The following is a 17,638-nucleotide window of genomic DNA, read 5'->3' as shown; positions in this document are numbered from 1 at the left end:
GTTATGTTAAGAGTTAAACCTAATGAGGGGAGCACTAAAAGGGGGATTGGGTTATCGTGTGGTGAGGTTGGAGAATGTGTTTTAGACATTAAGCAGCTGGTTTGGGCCTCAGGCCATCTGAACATCTGTCAGCTCAAATATCAAAGTCATCAGTACACACATGTCACCTGTGGGCAGCTCATTATGTATGGAGGATCTGAGCTGCGATCACACTAAAGCGATAAAATCTGCCATCATGGAGTAACTTCCTCTGTATCCACTATAATAGCTCTGTACTCTAACTGCGGCCTATCGGCTGTGTAAGACACAAAGAAGCCGTCCTGTAACAAAAACAGGTTTTGTCAGGAATAAAAAATATGAAAGACTGCAAAAAAACATGTCTCTGCAGATTATATCATGTTATTCGGCAGATTTAGGAATCATTGAAGATTAACACGATGCTGTGAATCTCAGCAGAAACAGGCAGGTTTTAAACGAGTATGACTCCACTCTGCCCGCAGTTTCATAGCTCTTGAAACAATAATCGCCTTAATGACGAAAGTGACCCAGACCTTAATCTGATATAATCACTAAATGTGATCCAGGTGCAAATTGGATCAGTGTGACTACTATATTAGATTTAATGAATATGTGTACATGATGCTTTCAGACACCAATCTGAGCACAGGGAATGGTTCAGGAGGTCATACCCTAGCAGAAGTGAAAACTAGTTTATCAGACTCAACTTCTGATTAATGCATCAACATAAAACCCAGTGCATTCCTAAAGATTACAAAGCTGCTTTAGTTTGTCATTACATACAGAAACCACCATCCATGGGCCCCTTGTCATGTGTCACTGAAGGCAAAATGGGACATTCTATATGTATTAAACCTCAAATATTTCACACAAAAAAGTAATTTAATGCTTAAAGTTTGTTCTTTTGTCCTCCAGTGTCTTGCCCATTCTAGGCCCCTTGCTATCATTAAAATGAAACAGGTGCACTGTCAGATGAAGGGACCGCAGGTGACAGCACTAATGTAAATGTGACACCTGTCTGTAAATTCAGCCACAGATTCCATTTCTGCCCATTTAGTCAGACCTCACACTGTTCATTCAGTGTAGGATGTATAAACACTGGTCTATATGCTGCTTTATATTGCTCTAGTTGTTGTTATGTACTCTAAACCTAGAGCATAAAGTCCACTTCATTTCAGTGTATAAAGGTTATGCAAGTGTCACAACTAGTGTCTTAATTAAGCTTCTCTTAAAGGTAGGGTAGGAGATTTCATTCTGATGCACTTTTTGTTAAATTAGTGTAACTTCTCTTTACAGTCCAATAGCAACCAATTAGTTAGGCAGTTTCTCATTAAAACGAAGAATATTAATCATCTGTGGAAGCTATAAAATGCTAAAAACATCAGCCAATCCTCAGGGACAACCTTGCGCAGAGTATTGGCTGGTGTTTTAGTGTTTTATAGCTTCCACAGATGATTAATATTCTTCGTTTTAATGAGAAACTGCCTAACTAATCCCTACCCGGGACGGCCCTGCATGGAGTATTAACTTGTCTTCACAGACCGCAGCTCGTCTTCAGGTAATGCGTGTCCATGTGATTGGGAGGCATGGCTTTGGGGTGAGCTCTGAGAGAAAGGGGCGTATGTTTATTTTCGAAATCTGGCTGACTCCCACTGAGTTTTCAAAATCTCCTACCCTACCTTTAAGCTGTCTGTTGATTTACTACCACAGTGACCAGTCTCACCACTGTCACTTCAATGAGCTTTTGGCAGAGCCTTGACCCCTCTAAAGTATGTTAGAAACCACTGGACTAAACAAACTGACTGCAATGTAAGCAGTGACCCTACCTCCTGCAGCTACACTTAATATGGTTTATGTGACTCATAGTAACAAAAACCAATTAAATGCAGCAACTGTTTATTAGCAGCTGCATATAACATGACAGTATATGTCTCAGGTTCCTGCCTAAAATTTGCATGAAGTACCGGTAGAATAAATACGTACTCAAGTTACCTGCTTCCTGATGTGTACATACTGCGAGGATGAGCAGGCGGAGGCGTTTGCTGTCATGTTACAGGATCTAAATCCTAGAAGCTGAGGTGAAGTGCACTGGAATCTGTGCCTTCAGTCGTGTACACTGACAAGCTCGGTTTAATAAATAAAATTGGGTAAAAAAGTAAGACCCAACGATACCATGAGAATGCTCTATCAGAGTTTTAATTCTTACAGTCGTATATGCAGATAGAGTATAAATAACCCCGTATGGGAATTCATCCCAGGCAGCACTATCAGCTATATCGGGATAAGGATGTTATCAGGAGGTCACTGAGTCTCCCTTTTAATGTGGAAACAGAGTGGAAAGAAAAAAACGCAGGCTGTGGGGGTGAGGCTGATGTAAAGAGGGAGGGAAACATGAAGGACATAAAGATCCGGACGGTGGATGTGAGGGAGATAAAGAAAATCGTTGTGACAGAGAGGCAGATTACAAAGTCAAACCGGACAGAAAGAGGACGGCTGGACTGTCATATGACCGAACTGCTGGGAAGGCTGACTCTCACCTTGAAACCTCACTATCTCTCTCTCTGCTCCAACTCCCTGCAGATTATGGTAAAGACAATAAAAAGACAAGGAGAGGAGCTGTCTTTGATTTAGTTTTAGAAGCGATTAATTGCCAAGAGAAATTATTGCGATAAGCAAAATTATTGCGATAAGCAATAATTTCTAGGTTTTGAGACCATGTTCAACTAATATAATGATAACGACATATAATGCAAGTACACCCTTTCAAAGATCAATAAACTTTAATTTCTAAAGAAGATTTAACATTGGAAAGGCCCCCAATTATCAACATTATTATTATTATTATTATTATTATTATTATTATTATTATTAATCATCATCATCATAATGTATGTGTAAATACATATGTAAAATAAATAAAATAAAGTAATTCTGATGTTGATATTAATATTATTATTATGAGTAGTGGTAGGCCTATTACCATAGCTTATCTTAGCATAGTCAATGGAGTTAAGTCAAACCAACTAGCATGTCAACAGAGAGCCAAACAACACGCACTCTCTACCTGCTGGTGGGAGTGCGCGCACATGCATGTCTGCATGTGTGTTTGTGTGTGCACGCATTTGCGTGTGTGTATGCGCATCGGGCCGCTGTGCACAGACCGCTGCGGTGAATTTTAAAAACGCCACCATGTAGATAGAAACCACATAAAGAAATTGAGAGCAGAGATGGCACAAGAGGACTGGGCAAGAGAACTAATGCATTGCCGAGAGTGCTGCCAGTAAGAAGGCAGAAAACTTCACTCGTATAACATGGACTCTCTCTGATAGCAAATTGTATACATAAGCATATGTAGTCTCGTGGTGAACTGTGGCGAAGTGTTGAACCAGTGCTGTGCACCTTCAGAGCCCTCTGCGTTGCTGTAACCAGCGTCCAAGTCCTGCAGCACTGTGACGCACCATGGCAGACAGCAAGCTGACAGTGGTCAGCTCAGAACATCCCGTAAACGTCAAACGGTGAGTTAAAAAATAAGAACTACCTGTTGATTTGACACATTTTAATACAGAAGCCGCGGGCCATATTAAATCTGACGGCCGGACTTTGCACACCTTATACGCTACGACGCACCAGAGTGACGCCTTTTGTCATCCAGTCTCTTTGGCAGGGAGAGGGAGAGAAAAAGAGAGAGGAAAACAAACGAGTGTGCAAATGTAATCTATCGCGGTGGGAAAACTTACCGAGCCCATTTAAAGTTATCATGCAATTAATTGTTTATTGCTTATCGCGACAGGCCTAGCTGTGAGTCCCTCTGCACTGCGTTGTTTCCGTCCTCATCCTTACAGCATGTTTTACTCTAACTAACCATAAGAATGTGCAGCGTATAAACACAAGGCTAAATGTGTAAACCATCCCGGAGCAGGCACTGCTGTCACACTGCAGCCATATAGGATGAGGCGAACAAAAAGAACGCAGAGGGAAAACTCCAGCATTTTTTCCTCTCTCACTGTTTTGGCATGAAGCTGACATACACAGCTATATGTAGCTCGTGAAGTCTCTTTATGAGGCTTTAATGGACTTTTGGTAGCTAACCTGCTGAGAGGCCCCCTTTAGGTGCTTGACCCCAATAATCTCACAAACACCACATATGACACAAATCTTTTTTTGTGTGTGTGTGTGAAAGGACCACTTAAGCTCCACGAGTTTAATGACAAAGTCCTCTAATCTTATGAAAGGCTGAAGAACTGGGCTGAAGAGAGGGGACTTCTCTTCACCTTTACTCTTCAGGCTTTTTGACACATAATGTAGTATTCTACCTGCTGGATCGATGTCACACAGTCCATCCACAAACCTTTTTTCAGTGCATTAAAAGTTAAAAAGATGGAGGTTTCATTTATCTTCTTGTTGTGACCTCTCCTATAACAACACATCCCCATCTGTGGATGCTTGGCCAGGTGTTCTCTGATTTCATCGGACAACAACACCAGTACATCAGTGTATGGGGTAGGATCAAATCTGAGTGTATGATGAGTGGGGAGTGATCCACACCTGCCCACACTCACAGGTGCAAATACATTAATTCTCCTGTTCTCTGTAAGATGTGGCAAACTTTTGGAGTGTAAGTGCTGAATTCCTGAGCAGCATTCCTGTTCTCTGTTGATTTACTCACTGTGTGGTTACATTAAGGCAACAAAACCACATGCTACAGTTTACTAAAACGACTATCACAGCTAAAAGCTCCACATTTTCACATCTGCCATGATGATGTGTCTCACCCCAGCTACGGGTTTTTCACATTTTCTGATTCTTACTGTGAAACTATTGCTTGGCAGTTAGAACCAACATAGTTATTACACATGTTGTTGAGAAGCTGGGCTGCACACATCAAAATAGTGGTTACTTATTCTTCTTACATCTTCTGTCATCTAGAACAGTATTTTGTTAGATCACCATGTGCTGCACACTGTAACAGTCCCATGAAGGAAACACTTACAGGCTGTAACATGAAAGGGTATGAATGGGTCAATGGCCATTAGCTGAAGAATTAACCTGCTGTTTTTATATAGTGTTATTTAAAATAACCAGCTAATTTCAGAATAAACAAACTAATAACTAATTAAACACAACAGAAGTGCTCCTAAGTTTATAGGACAAGGAAGCTAGCATGAAGTTGGTGCACTTGATCAGCACTGAATTCACATGACCATCAAGCTAAACATGGTCTGACATGTTGGTAGAAATATTCTTCATTCCAAACTATTTTACTCAGAGTTCCTCAACTTGTATCACAAACATTTACCACACATGGCGGCCATACTGTCAAAAAACAAGCTGGCTGCTGCACACATCCCCAGTAGTAATAGCTGTAGCTTGGCACAGCTGTTTATTTGGACTGCATTACATTAGTCATACACCCAGTACTGTCCAATGCATTTGTGGGGACATGCTAAAACACTCCATAATGCATTGGTAACATCTAGTATCAGCTAACCTGGCTCCCCCATGCACCATGTATGAATGCTGAAACATTTGTTTGGAAGTTCACTGCCATACGTCGGTAATCTAATCAAATTGTTTTCGCTATTTTAGGAAGATTTCATTGCAAAAAAACAACTTTCTGGACACGTTAAAATGTCAACTGTAAATGAAATTACTCGTAATGACATAGCATGTGTGAAGGTGAAAAAAAGTGAGGCATCACATGTTGAGGGAACAGATAGGAGAAGAATGGAGTGTTAGAAGACACTTCCAGTCAGCGCCCCTGGAAGTGTCATGAGCTATGGTTAATTAAACATCTGTGATGACCAGTGTTCCGCCCTAATGTTTCCCTCAAAGTGTCTGGATGATGCTCTGATCCACCAAATCAACAAGAGAGCAGTTAAAGAGAACAAGTTAAGTTAACGTCACATGTCTGCATCTGTTTCTGTTTTATTTCAAACTGGCCAGAGAGAGTTGACTTGGGATGCTTTTTTCCCCACATCCGCCAGCTTCTCAGCACAGCCAGCCTACAGCAAGTGTAAAGGTGGTGGAGGTTGGTGCCAAACTGCCTCCTAATTATTTTTATCATCTGATGTTGCCAGACAAGTCCTGCAACATATATTAAAAACTGGTGCCAAAAACAAAATGGGTAGAAGAGAAGAGTAAAGCAGATAAATGAGACAGATGTGAGTCAGATGTGCACAAAAGGCTAGAACTGGGATTAAAAAAAGACCACAGAAGTCTTTACAGTAATATGATTGTTTTATTTACTCTATCTGCTGTACTTTATGTTCTTCTTCTCTTGTGCCCCACCCATAATTTGTTCATACCCCTCACTGTTTTTTTTTCTCTTTCCTGCTGCCGCCCTTAAACTGAGTCGGTGCAGCTTCACTGCACTGAGAGTTGCGTGGCGTGCAGCTCACAGCTGTAGTAGTAAGCTCCTCTCAGGGTGCTGGGAGGCCATTATTGGCTCCAGCGTCCATAACGAAAGTTACAGAATGCAACGGGTCCATCTCCCTCGCCAACCCCCCGTGCGCCCTAGTTTCCTCCTCCTGCTGTGCGCCTGCATGTCAGGGTGGGCTCTGCTGCAACAGCTGCTCCAGCGGCCTTCTGCGCGCGTGCGTATATACACTCCATCTCACGCGCTCACACACAGAAGTGGACTCCCAGCTGAAGCAGGGACGCATCCACCAAAGGCTCAAGACGCCCACTGATTCGCTCCATTACGCAAAGTCCCAGCTCCCACCACATGTTGTCTCGAACATGCCCAACTACACCGCAGCAGTTATGAAGCCATTACGCAGAATTCCATCCATGATATTATTATCAGGCTCCACACACGCGCAGAGGCGCGCACAGCAGCACTCAATGTTTGGAGGGGTTTACGGGCCTTTTGGCGTATTCCTCCAGCAGCTCTGCACAGTTAAATCCCCGAGTGTGAGGGGAGATGTGTTTTTGCGTTGTCTGGGGTGCAATAAAAAAGTTATACAATTTGCCCACACACAGTAATCTAACTTCTAAACAGAAAACTTCACTTTTTGTGTTCTGACCTGTAATTAAAAGCTTATTGGACAACTTCTTTGACCCAAAACACGTTTTTCCAGGCACGGGTACGACTACATTACTTCCAAAATGATAAATTATTTAAAGATTTTTTTGGAACATTTAGGGCCATATAATATGTTAAAAGAGCCCCCGGTGTGCTCAGAGACTCGCCGCCCTCTCCATCCTGACAGGCTATAGTTCATTTGCACAAATAAATATGCACAAACGCAAAGGGAGGGAGAGCAGGCCGATCCACGCACAGATCGCCTTTGTTTTGAGAGTCATCTGTGACATACCGGCTTTCACACCCACTAACCGCGAGCCGAGGCACAATTAGCGCGTGGGTAATCCAAAGACACAAGCTTGAACCACATCATTGCCGTGCGCAACAAACACTGGACACACACACACCTTTAAAACATCTAGAGTGCGTCTAAAAACAGAAGGAGACTCTAATGTTTGTGTGCGTAAGACAACTTTGGAAATACCCCAGGCTTTTGTCTACCTGTGCACACACTAAGAGAGAGAGAGAGTAAAATAAGTCAGTGTGTCCATGCTGGTTCGCCTCAAGGCAGCGCACGGTGCGTTTCTTTTTTACCTGCCAGAGCTCAAGCATAGATACACGAACATATCACGCAAAGTGCTCATCTGTGCAAAAAGTCAATATTTAATATGCAGCGCACACACACAGAGTTCAGACTGTGGTGCCATATGAAGCCCTTTTTAAACTTTTCTAAAGATATTTATGCACGTTTTATCTCTAGCAGCTCCAAAGCTGGTTACCACAGGATCGGATTGACTTTAAAAGAGTCTGGCGGACATATGGCACTCTTATTTCCGTGCTCTGTCAGTCTTTTTACGTAAAAGTCCTCAGAAACTAAAGTAAATTCCCCAGTGACCAAAAATGCTCCATAAAACGCCAAATGAAATAAAATAAAAGGTGCTCCTACCGTAATAAAGGTAACCATAGCATCGGCGGGTTAGTATCCAACAGAGTCGACATGAAGGTGATTAAGTTTTCCACAGAATCCTTTGGCGAAAACTTCCCAGTTAGTGAGGGCTGCCGCCTGTCTGTGCGCCACACTGGTTCTGCGTGGAGACGATCAGGGCGTGCGTAATACTCTCTCTCTCTCTCTCTCTCTCTCTCTCACACACACACACACACACACACACACAGTCACTGGACAACATAATCTACGCCGCTCTTTCTGTTACAGGACAGATGGCTCTTGGCGCATGTTGGTGCAAAGACCCGCATGCATGGTGCATGTGTGAATTAGGACACGGAATTAAGAGCGCGCGCGCGCGCGTGTCAGTGTATGTGTGCGTGACTAATGCAACCTTTAGGTCTTAATGTGACGCCTGCTTACGTTCTGAGAGTAAAACTTTGAAATCAAATAGATTCACAGTCATTAAAATGGTACAACAAGGTTTGCTGTCACAATACACCAACACGAGTAATGTTGGAAAACAACACGTGTTAGTGTGTGATTAAAGTTGTCAGTAAGTGATTGCATGCCGCATCAGAAGCCTTTCATTTTGCAGAGCTTCTGAATACAGCCAGTGTCTTCTTGTGTTATTTTGAGCAATATGTAATTCGTTTATATATTAGACGGCATTATTGGGTGGAAAGTCCCAGCTAAGTAATATTTCCACACATTTTAACTTTAGCTAATAGTTAAAAGCAAAGGTTAAATGTACCCAAAATGACACATCGCACAAGCCTGAACCATGAGCAGCCTTTAGCATTTTTACTGTGGAATATTGTGGTTAAATGGTTTGGATCTGCTCCAGGCACAGGCTAGCAGCTAGCTTCACTATCGTACAATGTGCAGCAGCAGAGGTAGGTTGGCCAGCTGTTGGCAGAGGTCTTAGAAGGCTGACCCTCTTCACTCCTTTCTATTCAAGTAGAGGATTATTACATGTCTAGTTGCCTCGCTTTAACCTCTTGAGTCACGTCAAATATGTAAATGTTCTCTACCTTCTGTTCTGTCGTCTCGTCACTGCCACCCACAGTGCTGGTTACTATAGTGATCACAACATGCTGGTGTCACCATGCTCTATTGCTTTGTAACTTAATTCAACTGCTCTTTTTTAAAGGTAGGGTAGGAGATTTTGAAAACTCAGTGAGAGTCAGCCAAATTTTGAAAGTAAACACACGTCCCTTTCTCTCGGAGCTCACCCTGAAGCCATGTCTCCCAATCACATGGACGCGAATTACCTGAAGACGAGCTGCGGTCTGTGACTTTGGCCATCATGCACGTACCTCTCTGGTGCGCACAGAGCAGGAAGAGAGTGACAACCAGCCAATACTCTGCACAGGGTCATCCTATTTAACAAAAAGTGCATCAGAATGAAATCTCCTACCCTACCTTTAATGGCTGCTGCTAAAAATGTCCAGCGTTCTGTTCTAGCAGCACTTCAGTAGAATCAGTGGCAGATTTACATGGAAATTCTTCTTCTTCTTTCCTTCTGAATTGGTGATTATGTTCAAGCACTGTAATAGAGCCAGTGATTGCTTGGCTGTCTCCAGTTGAGTTTAATGCTTCCTGTCCAGATTTACTCTTCGATAGTCTCCCCTCCTGCTGTCGATTTAATGGAGTGCAGGATAAATATTTTATTATTTAATGTGTAATAGCCAACATGTCAGGTTCGTGTCAGTCCATTGTTTGTGTTGTTGTGAGCACAACAGATTCCCTGCTAGACCTCCATGGTGACACATGATAGACTGCACACATTCCTACATTAACTCCATTGATGTGCGTTCAGACCATTCTCTTTCTGCATGGATTTCTTAACCAAAGACATCAAAACCCAACTTGACAGCCCTCTTGACAGCCCCCCTTGACAGTGTTAGCTGCACATATGGTCTTTTCTCTGCATCTTGGCCTTTTTAGCAGCACATCTAGTTAAACTATGAATGCTGTCTCATTAGCCAGTACACACATACAAGATCTGACCAGACAGATAATTGGACCAGTGATTGGTGTATGGGTTGATATTACTGAACTGTAACAAAAGACGGTAGAAGCTATGTTTATGAAGTTAAATAAAAAGCTTACTGGCAGGTTTGAGCTTGCCTTACTGGCATTAGTAGCAGGCAAATTCTGGATTTTCTGACCATGAGTGAGATTATGTAGCACAATATTTGTTTTTCTGTGGTCTGAAAAGTACCAAGGAATCTGCTGCAGTGTTTTATTGGATGTATGTGAAGGATGAGGGGCCAGAAAACAGCAAACCTGAACAAGAAATGCAGATTAAAAAAGAGATCATAAAGGTCTTCATCAGAGTTCATCACCACTTCCACAGACAACAGTCTGATATGAATGGAGTTGGCAGTTATAGTAAGGAATATATGCTATGCCAGTTTTGGCCCTTTCAAAAGGCAAAATTTGGTCATTTTGAGCAATTGATGAAATTAAAGACACAAATATAGATCCAGTAAATCCGAGGCTCATCAGAGTCTGAGATCCTGAGCACATGACCCAGCTGTTAAAGTCATATTTTAACTGCTGAAATGATCATAGAACTGGGCTCCCTATACAGGAGAAAGGCGAGAAAGAAAATTGAAATTGCTTCTACATGGCTAAAAAAAACACATACACACACAGAAAAAGGGCAGTGGTAGACCTCAAATACCTCTTCGCCTTCAAACAACTCTGACATATGATTTTGTCATTAGAAGTACACAACACTTGCACTGGTAGGACTGAGTGGAGTCAGGTAGGGAGGTCTCCTACTGTCATTGCAAACTCTGTACACTACTGTAGTTTAAAATTTGCTGGCCCTTGGGCCCCCAAGTAGTTACTTGCTGGTAAGCAGCGTCTCTGGTTCCACTTGGTAAAATTCTTCATCCACATGTGAACTGGAGTCAATGACTTGTGAATTTAAACTTTCAAGGTGTTAGGAAGTTTCTCAAAGCGCCCAACCTCAACACATCTGCCCTCACATGCTACAACAGTCTGAGCATACTGTACTTCTTCCTCCCCGTATGACTAACCATTAGTCATACATCACAAGACATCCCTTCATACCAGCCTCAACATCATCACTGTAAAGGACATGTTAAATTTTTAAGCAGCACAATGGCAATGCTCGTCTCCTGTGGGTCCCCTGGGCTTCCCCATGTGACATGATGGCTGTGTAATTATTATTCTGGACCGCAGTGAAATCATCAAATATGTAAAGAGTCGGGGAGAGGGGGAAGATTTAGAGCAGAAGCAGCAGATGAGACGAGAATAGGAGGCTGATGAAGAGGCGAACCTGGGATAGAGAAGTTGTGAGGAAGCAGAAACTACAGTCAGATTAGCAGTGTTAGCTTGATGCCCCTAAAACATTTTTTAATGTAAAGAGAAAAACACACAGTAAGTAGACTGTTAACAGTATGTGTGTGTGTCTCTTTTTTGCTTTTATGTGGTCATCCTGGTGTGTTTTCTGTATCACTTTAACAGCACCGTTCACCACTGAATCAGTGGTGCTGTTGCTCTCCTTATGCATCCATTGTCATATATAAATACTGACTTGGAGTCATCTGTAAACAACCCTCTGATAGTTTGATCAAAGTATGTGTTACCTATCATGAAGCCTTTAAATCTTAGCTGCACCTGGAGAGTTGCTCGGTTTGGCCTGTCTTCTTTTCATTTTGGGCTGACCTTGGGATTTGAGAAGTTCATGTTTTTCTTCTGATTCTTATAAAATATCTAAGAATCCTCTTTTATCTTTCACAAATAAGAAAAGAAAAAGAATGGAATGCTTGTGGGCTCTAAGCCAGCTACCCATGATCAATGCAGTGACATGTAGATAACCAAAAATGGCAAGATGGCACAAAAATGGCACTGGAAAAAAATGTTTAGTTTACGCTCTTTCATCACTTTAATATCTGACATTCATTTTGTCCATTCTATAGAAAAGAATTTAGGTGCCACTGCTATCCGAAAGTTACTGATAACTACATTCTTTAACTTATTCTGAAACATGTCAGTTCATTCTCAATTGTCCATCGGTGCATGTCATGTGTCTCTGCCTCAATGACGTCCCCTTTATTACATTATAATATTATATATAATATTACATTATATTTTTTAACAATTAAAGTTCAGTTTTCTTCAGCTACTGTATGGAAAATGTAGAAAGGAGGACTGAGGTCATGGCACATAGTGGTGTAACTTACAAGATAGAAAATCACTTTCCATGAGAATGACATGCCGGAGCTGCTTTTCCTGTTTTGTCTTTTTGCTCTTTGTTTTTGTTTTGTCTGTCCTTAAAATTGTTTAAAAGTCCCTCTACATAAATATGACTGGTGTTGACCTGACTGGGTTCTGGTGAAACATGATGCCATGTTGGGATACACCACATAACCTTAAACAAAAAGACTGAGGCTTTTCTGACAGACTAAATCCTCACCAGATCACAAGCAACATCCCTCATTACATGAACCTGATTAGATTGTTTGCACAGTAAATTCCCCGTGCTTTATTCAGAGATCCGAGCAGGCCTGTTCATAATAACCGCATGCTTCTTCCTTTGTTTTTATACGCATCAGGGAACAGTGCCAGCCACCAACAGCAAACACTGTTTCTGTTGAAAATATCAACAGCCAGTAATTGATGGGACAGTTTTTTTGTCACCACATTGCTGCTGTGTGGAAACTTACACGGCAGCGTTGATGGACACACATATATTAAAGAGGGATGAATACAAGCTTATTCACATGCAATTAATACAGACAGATATGTGCAGACACACTAAACAAAGGTGAAAATGAATGAATGGATGGAGAAGCAAAAGGAAGGATGGAGGGTAAAGAAAGACTGCAGAGAGAGTTAAGAGGCTCTCCTAGGTGTATGTGTGAGAGAGCATATGTTTGCATACCTACACAGCTGCACGAGAGAGGAAATGTACATACTTTCAGCTCCTTTTCTGTAATGTGCAATGTTGTGAGCTCAGACCTTACTCAGGTTGTCATTGTCAATAATTTCAGGACTTTTTTTGTCTCATCATGCGACCTGTGGCTTTGATCGTGCTCAGCCTTTCAGAGCAAACACACACAGACCTCACACAGTGTATTTGGCACAAAGTAAATGCTGATTATAGACGACTGTTTCTAAAGAACGACCGTGAAAAGAGTGTGTGCCTGCACATGTGCACTGCTTGGACATTTTTTTTCTTGTTGGAACGTGTGTGTGTATAGGTTTAGGTATCAAGTATGTATTTGGACTGTAAATATTTAATTGTACCTATGGTCGTGTTTACAGAACCGAACAGAAAGCTGATGCAAAATTATTGTAAAGCGCAGCATTACAATTTACGGGCAGCAGTGGCTCAGTGGTAGAGCCACTGAGAGAGATCCAATGACCGGAAGGTTGGTGGTTTGATCCCAACTCCTCCTTCTTAAGCGTTTCCCTCTGGGATTATTAAAGTATCTAAAAATAAAAAAAATAAATAAATCATCCACTTTACTAGACACTTTAGATCATTGAGAACAAACAATCACAACAATAAGGCCAAATGTTGTTTCCAGGTTGTGGAAGAATAATTAGGCTCTAGTTATAAGCCAGTATTTCATATTCGTCAGGTGAAGAAATAATTTGTTAGTAAAACACAAAATATGACAAGAGAGAGAATATAAAAACAGTGCCTGTGGCATAACAATCACCACACCTTCAGTATCCAGAGGTGAACTTCCTGTAAGCAGCTGCTTAAAAGGATCTGCTCCACTTTCACAGTATGCTCATACCGGGCTTCTTATACATGTGAATGTGAAACAGGGCGTAGCTACAGAAGCAGAGGTGCTACACAAACCTTCCCTGAGTAAATACAGGTCATTTTAAATGAATATAGAGACACACACACTTGTACACACAGAGTGAACCAGAGATCAAAGGACAGACGTTACCTGAAAGATGTGGTGCTACTTTGTACCCTGACAACCAGCAAGAAGGGCAATGCATACAACTGCGTGTTTCATGGGGATAACACATGGTGTGTATTTTGTGCGTGCATGTTATTGGGTAAAGCTTTTGACATATTTGATTGTGTGACTGTCTGATATGCAGCTGAAGGTGTTTCACTGCCTTTCACCCACTTCATACTGGGAGAGGCTCCAACAGGAGGCACAGACTGAAGCAGTGAAAGTGACTCTGGGCCAATAATTCTGTTAGGATGGTACAAAAACCAAAACACACAAGATTAGGAACAGAATGAAGAATCACTTGTTCAACATTGTGTTGACTGACAATATATGAGTAATATATACCACAGATTGACACCTTCAGAATGTTTTGTTTATTCTTTTTTTAAATCATCAGTTTGAAGGCAACAAACACAGAATGTTCTATCGGACCATGTAATGTGTGTGTGTTTACCACAGCTTTGTTGAATACTGGATTCTGATTGGTTAAACTCAGCGGTTTGTGGTCTGCTATTCAGGAATGATAGCTTGATCATCGAATGCATTCTTGTTGAAAGGCCATGTATAATCTGCTGAAGAAGTAGTGAGGTAGGGTGACAAAGATTGTTGTCACAACATTGTCCAGTCAGGCAAGCTGGTTACAAGCTGCTGCCTGAGGAGAAGAAAAAACTTTGTTCTGTTCATATGGCTGCATTGCTGTGTCATGTGTTTGCTGCCTGTCAACACTCATGTTTGGTGAAATAAAATGTCCCACAGAGGCCGGGCTTCTTTCAAAACTAGTCAACTAGTGTGGGTGGGTGTAGGGTGTAAGAAAAAATCTATTCTGTGAAATATCGCGATTTTTTTTTTGGAGATACTGGTATCGATTTAAGTTGTGGCCAAATCGATTTTTTTTATTAATTATTTATGAGCAAAAATTAATTTCAACATCATTTTCAGCATAAAAACAACTTGAATGTGAGATACAGTTGCATTGTGCAATGTTCTTATAATTAAAATAATTAATTAAATTAATTAAACATTTTGTTCTTGTAAAAGATGTATTACTCATATTCAGATAAGGCTTTCCAAACAAGCTTTCTGAACTCTTAAAAAATATATACACACATATATATATATATATATATATATATATATATATATATATATATATATATATATATATATATTTTAAGAGTATATATCAATTTTATATATATATGTGATCATATCACACATATCACGATACACGTGACATGTGTATCGTGATATGTATCATATCGCCAGATTCTTGCCAATACACAGCCCTAGTATTTAAGAAATCATATTCCCTCATAGGGCTGACAGTAGCCTTGTTACTTTATTGTATTGTGTCTGTCTAGATAAGTGGTTTGAAAATCAAGTGATCACCACCTGTGCTGGGTGGTTTTCAGTCCATGTAGAATAGATGTGTGAGGAATCCATAAATGAAAACAACAGGTTTACATGCTCACCTCAGAATATTTCAAGCCGAGCTGTTTAAGCTCCTGAAGGGAAATTTTTGGAGAATCTCAGCTCATGTAATAACACCATCACATTATGGTCTGTGGGAAACACTGGATCGTCACATGTGTGGCTTGGTGCATATCGAAGAGATGGCAGCAATAAAGAAGGTCTATATAAGGAGTTATTTTGTAAATAACACTGTAATGAAATTAGTTCATCATAATAATAATTGCTGGAGTCTTGGTCCCCACCAATGCCAAAAGCAAATCTACGCCCTTGGACTGAAATGATTGACAGGTTTCTTATCTAATTGGGGCAGCAGTGGCTCAGTGGTAGAGCAGGGTTGTCCAATAACCGGAAGGTTGGTTGTTCAATCCCAACTCCTCCCTAGTCACTTTTGTGTGTCCTTGGGCAAGGCACTTTACCCGCACTGCTTCCAGTGTACTCACTGGTGTGGCGCTCCTTGCTGGTCATTTTATGACACTGCTTGGCACTGGGGAATTATTTTATTAAAGTATCTAAAATAAAAATAAATAAACATCTATCTAATATATCTATCTAATATCTATGGTATAACTGAAATCTGTGAATGATATGGTTGGACCAGAATTGTTAAATTGTGGATTGATACACTGTAATTCAGCTCAGATACAGACATCCCACACTCACAGCAGGGCAGTGAACGCTACACTGTGTCAACAATGTGAGAAAAAAACTGCAGATCTCTGAGGAACACTTGAATCTGAGTGAAAAGGCAGTATGCATTCGGAAACAAGGCCTGTCTGTAATGTTGTGGCACCAACAAAACACAAACAAAAACAAAAACAAAAGAACAACAAGAACAAAAATATATTTATATATGATGAATTGGACTCCTTCCTGTTTCCTGCCAGCCAGATGGGCATGGCTTAGGTTTGAAAGAGGGCGAGGGAGAATTGTTTGGACAGGGGAGAGATAGTGTCCAGGAACAATGTAAGTCAGTGATCTTCAGGGCCCACAGACTGCAGAGAAACAGAGCAAAGAAAAAAAAGACTTGAAATGCCAAGAAGCTTTATTTTTTCAATAAATATGTGTGAGCTTTGCAATCACAAAGATAGTGTGGGAGTCAAAAACTACATAATAAACAAAGATCACTGGTAATTAAATTAAGCAGGCTGGAAATTGTATCTAGACTTAAGTCCTGTCAAAACACCTTTTTTGAGTGTTATAAATGGCCTGGATGTTTGGGTTAGATGTACTAGGTTTGTGTGGAAATTTTCTTCTCACTGAGATATTGTATGTTCCCTGTCAGTCAGCATCTGCAACCAGTTAACAGAGACCTAAACAGAGTTTTATGATGGATAGATTTTTGTCTGTTGTGTTATTGTGGAATTCAAAGTGGGCAGGCAACAGTTACAGAAGGAAGAACGTCCTTACGTCAGTGACCTACTTGTTAAGGCTTAGCTACAATATCTTCAACTTCTTATTTAGGGTTACAAAAGGAGATGGTCATGGTTGAAGGAATCAAGCAGGAGACCAACAGATCACAAATGCGCAGCAGTGGCTCAATGGTAGAGCAGGGTTGTCCAATAACCAGAAGGTCGCCGGTCGGCTAGCTCCTCCCTAGTCATTGTTGTGTGTCCTTATAGACAAGGCACTTTACCCAAATTGCCTCCAGTGCACTCATTGGTGTATGAATGCATATGAATGAATCGGCAGTGGTTGGAGAGGCCGTAGGCGCGCCTTGGCAGCCACGTCTCTGTGGCTACATCTGTAGCTTACCACTGCTACTGTGTAAATGTGGTGTGAAAGAATAATGCATCACCATGTAAGCGCTTGACACTGTCGCCATTGGCGGGCGTGGCCACATGGCTCTACAGCGCCCCCTAAAGTGTAAAAATATTCAGCGCAACTGCTACAGACTTGACACTTGGTACACTGATGTATCGAAACGCGCTGAGAAAAAAAGCCTCTTGGACGAAAATTCCACGATGTACAGGGCATCGGCTATCTTGGAAAAACCACGCATGTTCCAATTTGCACTCCCTGCACTTTTGTAAACTCCTCGTAGGGGAATTGCTTGATATGGCTCAAAATTGGTGCGCTTGCCCTTAAGGGGTTAGGGACCAAAAGTTATCAAAAATGCAGCACTTCGTCATACGGTCTGGGTGTGGCGCCACCACGAAGTTGCAGCAAACAATGTATTTGTGGCTGTATCTCCCACATACTTCATCCGATGTGGATAAA

General features: G+C 41.3%; 1 protein-coding gene across 2 annotated transcripts in view; it reads right to left on the bottom strand.

Annotated features, from left to right (window-relative positions):
• The window catches only part of ntf3 (neurotrophin 3), a 32,531-nt gene extending 24,415 nt beyond the window's left edge, over positions 1 to 8,116 (bottom strand). For both annotated transcript variants that reach the window (XM_028420640.1, XM_028420632.1), the window contains exon 1: positions 7,989 to 8,116. Coding sequence is in view for 1 of the 2 variants with exons in the window: in XM_028420632.1 (XP_028276433.1) it covers positions 7,989 to 8,006 (18 nt within the window). In the remaining variant the exon portion in view is untranslated. The remainder of the gene's footprint in view (positions 1 to 7,988) is intronic.
• Positions 8,117 to 17,638: the final 9,522 nt, after the last annotated feature.

The sequence above is a fragment of the Parambassis ranga genome, chromosome 2, assembly GCF_900634625.1.
Source record: "Parambassis ranga chromosome 2, fParRan2.1, whole genome shotgun sequence".
Lineage (NCBI taxonomy): Eukaryota > Metazoa > Chordata > Actinopteri > Ambassidae > Parambassis > Parambassis ranga.
Note: the sequence above shows the minus strand (reverse complement) of the source record. Positions and strands in the feature narration are given on the sequence as shown.